This window comes from Neodiprion virginianus, chromosome 7 (genome assembly GCF_021901495.1).
Source record: "Neodiprion virginianus isolate iyNeoVirg1 chromosome 7, iyNeoVirg1.1, whole genome shotgun sequence".
Classification (NCBI taxonomy): Eukaryota; Metazoa; Arthropoda; class Insecta; order Hymenoptera; family Diprionidae; genus Neodiprion; species Neodiprion virginianus.
This window is the reverse complement of record NC_060883.1, coordinates 8,266,131-8,280,080: the sequence shown is the minus strand read 5'-3', so window position 1 is coordinate 8,280,080 and position 13,950 is coordinate 8,266,131. Positions and strand designations below refer to the sequence as shown.

Here is a 13,950-nt window from a genome sequence, read left to right as displayed (position 1 = left end):
TTGCATTTTTTTGCTTCAGGTTTTTTAAGTGATGATTTTAAATCTGTTTTATTTGGTTTGGTAAAAGCTGTATTTGCTTTTGAATTTGTTATCAGACTTTGTACTTTCCGTCGACGATATTTTTAGTCTTTTTGAACCAGTAAAAACTATAGATGTTGTAGGATCAATGTCCATATTTTCATTTGCTTTTCCATAGTTGTCAGTATTTATTTGGGCAGTATTAGTACTTTCCATGTTTGGAAAAGATTACTGCGATTAAAGGACATTTGTAGCGCGTGTTCAATAGCACTTGGATATACTTTGGCGGTGTGCCCGTTTTGTTTAGAAATAAACCAACGCGTGGATATCCGTGCTGAATTAAATCCAATTGGTGGTGTTATCGTAATGTATTTGGTGGGATTCTGGTAAGAAGTGTTTTCTTCTTCTTTCTTGATGTGAACTTGTCTGTTCGTCAGACTTGGGCACAGAAGCCAGGCCGATAACCCCTGATTTATTGGATATGTCAGCTTAACTACAGAGCAGGGTAAGAGCCGTGGCTATCCGTCAGGCTGCAGCTTGCCAGGTGTTGTTCCCGAACACGGGTTTCCTAGTGCCGTCTAACTACCGGGGTGGCTACAAGCCGTCTGCTAATTTTATTCGATATATAACCTAGATTTTAATAACTTCAAATCGAAGCAGATGCGTTGAGTCTTCTAACAATTTAACAAATCACAAGTTAAATCATACAAAATGAAAGTTAACAAAAAAATTGAATAAAATAAAAATTACAGAATTTATCGGTTCTACTCCTGCTCTAAATTCAATGGCAAAAGTGTTTTCGTTCGAAATTCGTGAATTTCAAAGCGTTATGTTCCGCATCAGTATAGAGACCGTGTGCAAAATTCACAGCAGCGCCAAAACGATTCTATTTGTTCCAACCGACGAGCATTTTCCCCTGTCTACGTCAATGACTCAGCCAATCATAAACTTCCGGGGTTACGCCATGGCACGAAATTAACCAATCGTTTTGAATCGTTCTGTCGCATAAGGACAGTTAATAATGGTTTAATCGGTATTTCTGAGACTATCGTAATAACCGATAGCGCAACAACTAATCTTCACTTTTATTACACCGGGAGAAGGCATTTTTTCGATAAACATATTTGTTCTTTCGACAAAATGATGACAAATAACCGCCAGACCATTTGTCAAAGTTAACGAAAGTCCTGTCGATAGGGACAATTTTGGCCACTCGCAGCGCTACTCGTACTCACGCTCAGTCCCTGTAGTCAACCTCACATCAACGAGATCGCTAACCGCTGCCTGCTGTGTACTCGGTTGCCTACATGCCGGCGCTTAGTGTACATGGTTGCCTAATTGCCGGCGTTTAGCGTTCTTTTTCAACTGGTCATATCTCCCGAACGCGACTTCAGGGACCACATATTCTTTGAGTTAATTTACTCAGCTGGACCGCCTCTATAACCCCTACTAGTTTGGTCACTTGATGCTGGGTCACCCTCTGTATACATAATGAAGTTTTCTTGACTATTGTTGTAAACAAGGAGAGGATGGAATTCTTGGGTGTGACTGTCAATTCCAATGAAAGTGTTATACTTTATTCAGACGTTTCGGTCGGAGCATAGCCGGCTATCCTCAGTTATTGATTTACGACTTCCATTTACTTTTTTTTCATCATGATGTTGGTTGAAGGCGTGAAAGCGGTGAACACTTCACACGATAGAAACGTCTGAATAAAGTGTAACACTTTTATTGAAATTGACCGTCACATTCAAGAATTCTATCTGGTCCCTCTAAATACATTCGGGTCTCCCATCAGTGCCGGGCAGGGATGAAACGGGAAGAGTTTTTTTTTTCCATCCATCTTCGATCTCCGCACTCACCGACGGATTTTTCTTCGTTTCTCTGATTAATATCAAGCGCTCGCGTTAGACACATTAAGTAGATGTATCGTGTACAATCTAGATAGCCGCTTTGATGAAAAAGAGAAAACTCACTGACAGCACTATTCAGATGTCAACTAACGAAGAATGTAATCCGCAGCTTATCGTAAACACTCAAAAACAAATAAAAAAGAGGTTGCTAAACGTGTAAGATATACACTGAGAAAAATTCCGTTTGTTATAAAAAATTATTATAGTTAAATTATATAGTTATTATAATAACTAGAAAAATTCAGTAAAACAGGTATTTTCAAGTCACCTGAAACTTTTGAATTTGTACTCTTTACCGATTTTTATCGCGAAAAAATATATATGACTTTTTCATGTCAGTCTGATGATCGGCCGAGTCCGGTCTAAATGGCTTAATACAGGAGTGAAATGAGTTACACTCACAAACAAGCCACGAATACACACTGTCTCAAACTGTGCCTCTTGCGAAGAAATCTTCAACTTCTACAAATACATGGCAAACGACGAACCAAAACAAATTTCGCATACAGGTGATGGGAGAAATTAATGACATTGTAGTCAGGCGGCTAGGTGGTCTAGTGGAGTAAGTCTCCGGTAAAGCATCTCTAGACACCAGGTTCGATTCCTGGCTCCGTCGTTAATTTTTCAAGTCACCTGAAATTTTCGAATTTGTACTCTCTTAAACAGATATCGTTATAAAAACTGTGAATATTGTTGGAATTATGAAAAACGAGGTACACGTAACCATTTTGCGCTATTGTCGATCCTTTTTTGGTAATTGAAACGCAAAATCAGTTTTTTCGGTTTACTGTACTTTTTTAATTAAATATGGCGTAAGCGAACGCGCCGTTCGTAAATGAAAGAAAGAAAGACTAGAAATAGAAGATGCAGTGAATGCAGGAAAAACAAAATTTCAAAAGAAAAAATCGACAACGTCCAATCGTGATCTTGAATTGCTCAATTGGTATTCTAAAGCTGTAAGCAAAGAAAATCTCATATCTGGTTCAATTTTGACACGGCAGGCTCCAGTCATCAATCACGAGATTGGCGATTCTGCTCATTTCAAAGCAAGTACAGAGTGGTTCGAGAAGCGGAGAATTCATGCTTTACAAAATGTCAAGATTACAGGGATACATACTACATAAATAATTTTCCCTACGAATAATTACGGTTTTGTGCGAATTCATCAGATACGAAATACATAATACGAATTATTACACCGGCACACAGAAAAAAAGCGGTCTATACATTTGATCAGGCCCATCTAGAATTATGTATTTCGATGCGCTGAATCCAAATCTGAGGTCCATTCGGCTCGTAACCCCTCCAAATTTCGAGCAGATTACAAAAAAGCGCTAGAAATCGCTAAAAATCGTAAAAAGAGTACAGTTATGAAAATGGAAAAAAATTTCTTTAACCAGATCGAGTATGTTTCTTACGTATTTTATTGCACTGAATCCGAATCCGAAGTTCGTTGGATCCGTACATCGTCCAAATTTGAGTAAATTGCGAAAAAAAGACTATACATAGCAAAAACTTGTAAAAAAAAGCCATGAGATAGCAGAAAATATCAAAAAATAGCATTGATCTTACCCACAGCAATAAACTAAACGTGATTACTTCAAAATTATGCTATAAAATTTATAGATTGTAATTAAAATGTAAAAAAAATGCTCGTATCGAACTCTTTTTTCTTCGAATGATCTATGCAGTGGGTTCCTCTTTCAATTTATATTTTCTGTCGTTATTTCTCTGTTTAGCGTCCAGCAAAAATCGGCCATCATGTCGACGTTCCACCTTCCTTGATAGCGATTCTTCATTTCACTTATGTCTTGATGAAATCGTTCTCCTTGTTCTTCACTCTAATCTCCAAGGTTTTTCTTGGCATAGAATTCTCTTCAGGACTTGTCGATTAAATTATCACACTGGTACTAGGTTGAGGATGCTCACTTGTTAATGAAGAACTATCACTGATTTCACAGATTTTAGGCATTTTTGCAAGTTTCAACCGACAATTGGGATCGAAACTAGGGGCAAGGCCTGAATATGAGAATCCAATATGGCGGATATAAGTGGGCTACCAGCAAACGATTTACTACCATTCACTACACGTTAGCACGTACATGCGCTTACTTTATACAGTTATTACCTTGAAAAAGAGAAATTAAAATGATAAGTATTGCGGAAATTTGTGCTTGGGCTGGAGCAACTCCCAGCAGTCGGAATTTTTTCCAGGGAGAGCGTCTTTTAAGTGCAGAACACGTAGTTTAGTGCGGTAGAAGTGCAGGGAGTGACAGGCAGCGTACCGAGATTCTAGCATTTTGTTTACAAACATCAGGTTACAAAGAACGACCTCACGAAATAAATGGCGAATTCACTAATAACGGACGAATCTTGTCGAGAAATTGCAGCTGTAAGGCAGGATTAAGCGAGAAATTCATACACATATTAGCAATGCTATTGTATTGTAACAGGTAAGCATAAAATAACCTAGAACTTCCTTTTTAATCTAGAAAGATATGAATATAACATCATGTAAATAGAAAATTAAATGTAACATACGAATTCCAGGAAGAACTTAGAGAACTTGGAGGTTACGTCGTGCACAGACAAAAAATGTCTTTGGAGTTCCCGTCAAAAACAATCATCGGAAAATCTTTACAATCCCCTACCTTTGGCGAATCATGATTGCTTTAAGGACTGCAATGATAGAATAATGGAAATTTCAGACGATTCGAGGGGAATAATTAGAGAAAACTTGGTTGCATGCAATCCTCTCTCTGCTTTAGCGAAACATGCGTAATTTATTTCAATTCTTATCTTATTATATATTTTTTTTTAATCAATTCGAATTTTATACTCAACCATTAATTTTTTTACCAGACATCTATTTTTACAACTTTACTCTTGATCAATTATTGTTCATAGGAATTAATTTGTACATTAGATTTTTCAATTTAAATTCAACTGTTGTGCTTTTATTGAAGTTATATTATGGAAAGCTGGATCAAGGAACAACAGTAACGCCAATGAATTGTGATGTATCATAGATAGTAGTTATTTTCTAATCAAACTTTTGTGTTAAACAGGTCTGGAAGGCATGGCCCTGTGCTACCATATAATCAGAATGACCTTTCAGAAATTCAAAGAAATGAGATCAGTGAAATTGTTATTTTTTCTTCAGAATCCTCGTTAATGGAAAATCTGGCAGGGATCCTATTTAAACCATTAAGGATCTGCTGCGAAACTGTGTTAGGTACATTAGATGGTGACGTTGCAGCAATATGTGAGGAAAGCGCAGCTTCGTATGCCACGTGGAAAAGAGAAAGGCAATTTAGGATCACAGGTTCCAGATGCTATGATCTGTACACATACATTAGTAACAAAAAACCTAATTGACCCGAACAGTCAGTAAAATATTTTTATCCAAAAACATTTAGTAATATATTTGTTAAGCATGGTCTTAAATTTGAATCATCCGCTCGAGTAGTGTACGAAGCTGAAAGGTTAGCGAAAGTTATTGTGTGTGGATTAGTAGTATCACCGCAAAATTCTTTCCTAGCATATTCTCCAGACGGAATTGTATTTCAAAACGGCAAACCTCACAAAGTAATTGAAATAAAATGTCCGTTTTCTGGCAAAACAAAGAGTATTGGAGAAACCCTCAAAGACCTCAAGTTTTTAACGATTAAGGAAGGAAATATTTGCCTGAAAAAGAAGCACAAGTATTATGGCCAAGTTCAATTTGGCATGGCACTTCTAAATCTAAAAGTAACTGATTTTTTGATTTATGCTCCATTTGATAATTAATAGTATCATGATATTGTCAGTGGATTTAGATGAAACTTTTGTTTCGCTATTGTTTCCTGCCTTAAAAGCCCTGTACTTCAATGAAATATTACATCAGGTTTGTTTGAAAGAAATACTGTAATTGTTACGGATTGTAGCTATTTATTATTATATACTTCACCGTATTAAATACAATTCACAACCTCAAAAATACATTTTATTTATACATCGCACCCTTGGAATAAACTAGTTAATTATTATTTATTCAGTCTTTTACAAATTTGCCGTCTTTCAAAATAGGCGAATTTAGGTTAACTAAAGCAGAAATAATGGTTAAAATTTGTTTGCTCTTCTTAGCCAGATTAACTGTCATTCTACTGCCCGAGATTTCAAAAACCTTTAACCTTTGGTTAGTGCTGTAACGGTCTTTTCGTTTTCGCGGTTTGTTTCGACCAGGATTAACTCCAACTGCGGAGCCTCTCGCAATTAACGAAAATCATCCGCTATCAATTTACTTTTTATTGTTTTTTATTGTTTTTATTTAAAACAAAATTTCGGATGTTGGTATGAGCGAAGGACATGCATCGATAAATGGAAGTCGAATAAAAGAAAAGTATAAATATAACAGAAAATAATAAATAAATTGTATAAATAAAATGAGGACGGCGGACATCTAGGACAACAACAATTCCATAAACGGCATACTCATAAAATTACAGATAAAATAGTACAGGTCAGAATATATATAAAACTTATCATAAGCGTGTCATTGAGGATATTCTTCATATCCCAGTTCCCATTTCTTGAGTTGCGCTCGCTAATTCCGTGCCCGGCCAATTCGAATCCCCTCGTCCGTCATATCTCGGTGGTTTTTCCTTGATCGGGAATCCGTATGCGTTTTACTTCAATTCGTCGGTTGTATTTATTCGTTCGTGATGATTACTTTATTTAGAGCGCACTCTGATGACGATCAACCTTCATCCGTCGTCTCCCGCTTATATTCTTCGATCGATTGCTAACCCGTCGTCTCTCGCTTACACTTCTCGATCGATTGCCTATACATATGTCATATCACCGCTTAGATGAACCCCCTCCCTACGGACCTACCTATTACTGAGTCCCGTAGTCACTGCTTTGGCGGCTAAATTCAACTGTTACAGTGTGTTCAATATGCACTCTAGCTTTGGCAATATTGGAGTTCCGGAGTGCATCCGATTGTGAAAATTGAACTTGATTCCTCAAAAACGGTGGGCTTATCAATTTTATATCACGGTCTTTACATATATCATGAATTAAAAAGTCTTTATCGATCATTTTAGCATTCTTTTTTTTCTAACAAGTTTATTAGAGAACTCTGTTCAAATATAGCCTTATCCGATACTCGTCCTCCGTATGGTTCACTGATGAATGAGATAAGACCACCTGGGATGACACACGTCATGACTTTCACTGTAATTGAAGTTTTGTAATAAGAATATGTAAGTGATTCGCAACACAGTTTTTTTGATTTTTGTATATATATTTCACTGCAGTCGAGTACAATACGAACGTCTTCGAAGATTTGAAAACATGTAGGCAAATTTCTAGAAATTTCTTCTCTAGATGGCAAAGAGATTGCAACTTTTAAGCATTCATACAGAATGTCTAGTACGCAATAAAATATCTTTTTGCAATTCTGAGGAGTATAGCATTGGAATAATACCGACAGTAATGCATACGGAAGATTATGCTTTACTTTCATGAACGTCATGATAACTTTTCCTTCGATATCCATTTTAGAAAGTGAATCATCTTTGCTCACAAGCTTTATCGTATCAACAATTGCTCCAAGTATTTGAAAGGATTCAATTCCGGTCACAGTACTTAAGTTTTCATCATTTTTCAATAGATGACGAAAACTTGTAAACAAATCACCATTTTGTACCTGAGTTCCAATATGAACTACTGTAGGAATGTTATTAGATTGCACTTGATGTTATCAAACATTCCCCACATCTGCTGCGGTGTCGTCGTCGTCCCTTTGTAGATTGGATGTTTCTGTTTCACTTTGGCTTAATTCTTTATCATTATTCTCTCTATCACCGATCGTACATACTGTCTGTTTTTCCAATAGCATGCTGTCGTTTTTTGAAATCGTTTCAAGTAATCTCTGTTTCGGCAAGGTATCGAATAGTTAAATGTGTGTCTCGCGACACTCAAAATCGTCCTCGCACATGTACGCACACTCGCGTGCAATGTTTACTTGCCGTCTCTGCGTCAAATCTCGCCGCTTGCCCGTGTCGCGACTCAAAACCCATCAGCTGTATCTCATGTATTGTCTACTATCTCGAAATCACGTATGTGTATAATCTATGTGTTCTCTCGCTCTGTAAAATCTTCACTCTCTGTAACGTTCTCTTGCGATACGGTCTGTATCGCCGCATCAAAACCAATAAAAATTCTCGGTTACTATTAATCATCATCTCTCTCCATCTCAAAATCACTTTCGTTTCATTCACACTCGTTCTCGTCACTAATTCGCGGATCCCACGTCGATGATCCATATCTTTTTGCCATCTCTCTAAACATTTTTTGGTCCTTCGAGCCGGATCAGTCGCGAATCGAATCGGATCATTCGCAAATCGAGTCGAATCTTTCGAATCGTTGCGACTTACGGGAAAACGAATTAGCTAGTGAGTGAAACGGAACTATCGCGTGTGCATCAAGTTGCGAAAGTTCACGTTATCAAAGTGAACAATCTCGTTATCGGTGAAAACCATCAACAAAAATCAGTCGCGTCCGTTATATTCAAACGTGCGGTGTCCTCTGTAGTGACCGTGACTAAGATCTGAGCGTCAACAACACCGATCTCTCGAAGTGTGAATCGCGTCGCGCTACTATCAGTGTGTTTGTGTCTCGTTCGTGAAAACTCAGTTCGTCGCGTGAGTTTAAATCCTCTAGTACATCAACATGTCGATCGGAGAACATATCGAACGTCAAAACGACTACATTTGGCGCATCTCTCGTGCCGTCGACAACCTGCGCAAGCTCGGTGAGGCAAAAGTCACTTACGGGCAGGTGAAGTCGCGGCTTAATGCTTTAAATTCAAGTTGGAATAAGTTCCAAGAGAATCACGAAAAGATCAGCGAGATCAAGTTCGCAGCAAAAGGTGATCAACTCGACGCGATCAAAAAGCTTTCGTACTTCGCGAAAGATTATTACGGGCTGTGTGAAGAGCACTTCTTGAGTGGCGAAGGAGTGATGCTTGATCTTCTCGAATCGCTAAAGCCTGCGCCTGCAGCAACCGCGCAAGCCGCTGCAGCTCCTCAAGACGCACCAGCAGGAGGATCATCAAAACGGTTACCGCGTATCGAACTGCCCACTTTCGCGGGCAGCTACTCAGAATGGAAGCCGTTTCACGACCTCTTCTCGTCGATGATTCGCGAAAATTCGCAACTTTCGGAAGTGGAAAAGCTGCACTACCTCAAAACCAGTGTGACCGATGAACCGTTACAACTTATCAAAAACATTTCCCTCACCGCAGAAAGCTTCCCTCGAGCTTGGGAAACTCTCGTCTCACGATACGAAAACAAACGGCTTCTGACTGATTCTCATCTCGCGACACTTTTCGCGATTCCTCGTGTCACTAAAAAATCATCATCGGAACTAAAGAGCTTGCACAGCAACACTTGCGAAGCTCTTGGCGCGCTCGAACTTCTCGATGGTCCCGAGAAATTAGGGGATCACATGATCGTGCACATGACGATTCGCAAGCTCGATCCAGCATCTCTCGAAGAGTGGGAGAAAAGTGTTAGCGAGAAACCCGAGCCCCCCTCGTTTGCGGAGCTCAAGGCGTTTCTTATCGGTCGCATCCACACCCTCGAAGCCGTGGAGCAAGCTCATGCTCATAATCAAATCGCGACGTCGAAACCGCACTCATCGCAAGGAAGGTCAAATCTTCGGACGACAAGGTCACATACGGCGCAATCAAAGGAACAGTCATGTGCTTGTTGCAAAGGCAACCACTACATCGCGTTCTGTTCGACCTTTCGCGACAAATCTCTGGATCAAAGAAGGGAGGTGGTTTCTGCGAAAAAGCTTTGCTTCAATTGTCTCGGTCCACATCAGCAGAAGGACTGTCGATCCAACAAAACGTGTCGCGTGTGCAACGGTCGACATCATTCCTTGCTGCATCGAAACTCTTCCTCAATCTCGACAGCTGCTAACAGCGGTACATCTCAAGGACAGGCTGCAGTAGCGCAACCTGCAGTGCAGAACGCACCGATCTCGAATAGCGCCTCTCAGGTGAGCAACCACTCAGCTCAGCCTACAATGATCAAGCGCTCTCCAGTTCTTCTCGCCACAGTGCAATTGATGGCCTCGAATCCGGAGACTGGAGAAAGAATCATCGCTCGCGCTCTACTCGATCAAGGATCCGAAAGTTCATTCGTCACGGAGTCGCTAGCGCAACAATTGCGATTACGTCGGCATCAAGCAACGATACCGATCATTGGCGTCGGAGCTCATCAATCGGCAGTGACTCGCGGCATCGCGACATTGCAACTCCAATCTCGTGCTCACACCTCGTTCTCGTGTCAGGTGGAGGCACTCGTGCTTCCACGACTCACATCGTATCTACCCTCATTTCGACTTCTCCTCGAAGACTGGCCTCATCTACGAGGACTCAACCTCGCGGATCCAAGCTTTGCACATCCCAGTCAAATCGACGTAATTCTCGGAGCTGACATCTACAGCAACATCATTAGTCAAGGAGTTCGAAGAGGAGCACCAGGAACACCAATCGCGCAAGAAACTCAGTTCGGTTGGGTCCTCTCCGGCTGCGTTTCAGCGGAGGCAGCAATCCCCTCGTATGGCGCAGTCCAAGGCTTCCAATGCTCCCTCGATCACGAACTGCTCGATCTCGTGCAGCAGTTTTGGAAGCAGGAAGAAGTGTCGAAACCTTTGGCACTAACTTCCGAAGAAGAGCGTTGTGAGCAACACTTTCGCGAAACGGTTTCTCGAACTGCTTCCGGTCGTTACGTAGTTCGGCTGCCGCTCAAGGACAATTCGGTAGAGCTCGGCAATTCGCGGAATCCCGCGCATCAAATGCTCCTTCGTTTGGAGAAACGGTTCGGTAGCGACGCGAAACTCAAGGAGGCTTACTCGAGCTTCCTTCGTGAATATCGTCAACTCGGGCACATGCGTCGCGCTATCAATATACCTGAAGACAATTCCCGCGTGTTTTATCTTCCCCATCACGGTGTAGTTCGCGACAGCAGTTCAACAACAAAGTTGCGTGTCGTGTTCAACGGGTCTCAAAGAACCAACCTCGGACTCTCTCTCAATGACAATCTTCTCGTCGGTCCAAAAGTGCAAACCGACCTCGCGGACGTTCTCTTACGCTGGCGACAATATCCAGTCGCGTTCTCATCAGACATCGTCAAGATGTACCGACAAATTTTGGTCCACAATGATGACCAAGATTTTCAGCGAATCCTCTGGAGGGAAGAACCAGAGCTACCGATTGAAGAATATCAACTGACTACGGTAACGTATGGTCTTGCAAGTGCTCCGTATCTCGCGATCCGTGTTCTTCATCAACTCGTTCACGACGAAGGTAAGCAGTATCTCTTTGCGAGCCACGTCATTCTCGAAAACACGTACGTCGACGACATCCTCTCAGGAGCAGAGGACGTTGATCAAGGTCGCGAGAAAATCAACGAACTCAATCAATTGCTCAAGGCGGGCGGCTTTGAACTTCAAAAGTGGACTTCAAGCCACCCAGAAACTCTCGTTGACATTTCTCGAAACCATCAAGAGATCGCGATGCATCTGAATCTCGATCAAAGTCCATTCTTTCGGGCTCTCGGTCTTGCGTGGAGACCAGACATCGACGCGTTCGCGTTCTCTCCGCAAATTCATCAAACTCGGGACAATTTTACGAAACGAAAAGTTCTCTCACAAACCGCGCAGCTCTTTGATCCTCTCGGATGGCTCTCGCCGATCACGATCAGAGCCAAAATCTTTATGCAGGAATTGTGGGCACTCGGTTTCGACTGGGACGAGCCCTCGCGATGGATCGAGTTTCTACAAGATCTTCAAGGCATCTCAGCTATCACCATCCCACGATGGATCGGGTTAAGTTCAGCATCTCTCGGGATAGAGATCCACGGTTTCGCGGACGCCTCTCAAAGTGGATTAGGCGCAGTGATCTACGCGCGAACGTATATCAACACTCACGAAGTGCGCGTTTCACTAGTGTGCGCGAAAACTAAAGTAGCGCCGCTAATGAAGGTGACAATTTCTCGTCTCGAACTCTGTGCTGCGAATCTTCTCGTCCGGTTGATGTGTCATGTGGAAAAGACTCTTAATTTCGAAAACACCCCGGTTTATCTGTGGACGGATTCCACAGTCGCGCTCGCGTGGATCAAAAGCCACCCATCGCGGTGGAAGGAATTCGTTCGTAATCGCGTAACGGAAATCCAAGAGTTCGCGCGCGCTCGTTGGTATCACATCTCGGGTTTTGAAAACCCCGCTGATCTTGCGTCTCGTGGTGCATCTCCGGAGCAACTCCAAAAATCAGAACTTTGGACCTTCGGACCATCCTGGCTCTCGAAGCCTTCTGTCAATTGGCCATCCTCATCTCTGCGACCGGAAGAAAACATTCATCTCGAGGAAAGAAAAGGGCTGTCGACGCACATCGCAACTGCTAAGCCGCTACAAATCTGGGATCTCGTCGATCGCTACTCAAAACTATCGACTCTCCTCAAAGTCACATCATTGTGTAAACGCGCAGCAAATCGGTTCCTCGCGAAGACGACATCGAATCGCGTAAACACGTCTATCACTGTCGGACCGATCTCTACTCTCGAGTTGAGCGACGCCCAACTGTTTTGGACCAAGGTGACCCAGCAGGCGTACTTTGCAGAAGAAATTCGCCAAATCGAGACAAGCTCAAGTTTCACTCGAAGTCATCCACTATCGCGACTCATGCCGTTCATCGATTCGAACGGATTCCTCAGAGTCGGTGGTCGACTGAATCACTCATTGCTTTCGTATGACGAAAAGCACCCGTTCATCTTGCCTCGCGAATCATCGTTCTCCACATTGGTCATCGATCATCATCATCGGTTGACGCTCCACGGTGGTCCGCAACTCACTCTCGCTACAATCCGACAGCGGTACTGGATCCTGGGAGGAAGAGTACCGATCCGCATGTTCATACATCGTTGCGTTCCTTGTGCGCGTCATCGCGCCACCCTCAGCAGCCAACAGATGGGCCAACTCCCTCAGTTTCGAGTCACGCAATCAAGGCCGTTTCTTCACTCTGGCGTTGACTACGCTGGTCCATTCTCGATTCGAGCCTCCCGCGGAAGAGGAGCGAAATCATGCAAGGGATATATCGTTATCTTCATCTGCTTCACGACCTCGGCTGTGCATCTCGAGCTAGTTTCGGACTACACGACGGAGGCATTCATCGCGGCGTACAAACGCTTCACATCTCGACGAGGAATTTGTGCCTCAATCGCAAGCGATTGTGGAACGAATCTCGTCAGCGCAGACTCAGAACTTCGCCGTCTTCTCGCTGCATCGTCAAAGGAGTTCTCAGAAATCGCAAACATCCTCGCATCACACGGAACCCAGTGGCGGTTCAATCCTCCCTCCGCGCCTCATTTCGGTGGAAAATGGGAAGCCGGAGTGAAATCAGTCAAATTTCACCTCAAACGAGTCATCGGAGAAGCTACTCAAACGTTCGAGCAATTCGCGACGTTCCTCACGCAAGTAGAAGCCACGCCTAATTTTCGACCTCTTTGCGCTATCTCGGACGATCCACGGGATCCAAGTGCCTTGACTCCAGGACACTTTCTCGACGGCTCAGCATTGAACACAATTCCTGAGCCGTCACTCATCGAGGTGCCAGTTTAACGGCTATCGCATTGGCAACACTCGCGTCAAATGCTGGAGCATTTTTGGAAACGGTGGAGTACGGAGTATCTTCAGTCCTTCCAAAACCTCTCGAAATGGCAGACTCATCACGGGAACATCAAAATCGGATCCATCGTTCTCGTAAAAAACGAAAATCTACCTCCATCTGTGTGGCCCCTCGCGAAAGTGATCGAAGTGCATCCGGGAACCGACGGTCTCGTTCGCGTTGTGACCGTTAAAACGAAATCCTCTGTGTTAAAACGTCCAATCGTAAAATTGTGTGTGCTTCCAGTGTCCTCTTAAGGCAATTATTGACTCTAAGAATAAATAACGCACGGCGGGCGGC

The 13,950-nt window shown here is 42.6% G+C and overlaps 1 protein-coding gene across 1 annotated transcript; it reads left to right on the top strand.

Annotated features, from left to right (window-relative positions):
- Positions 1-8,648: 8,648 nt before the first annotated feature.
- LOC124309036 (uncharacterized) lies at positions 8,649-13,604 on the top strand. Its single transcript, XM_046772253.1, has one exon. The coding sequence runs from the start codon at positions 8,649-8,651 to the stop codon at positions 13,602-13,604; it is 4,956 nt and encodes a 1,651-aa protein (XP_046628209.1).
- Positions 13,605-13,950: the final 346 nt, after the last annotated feature.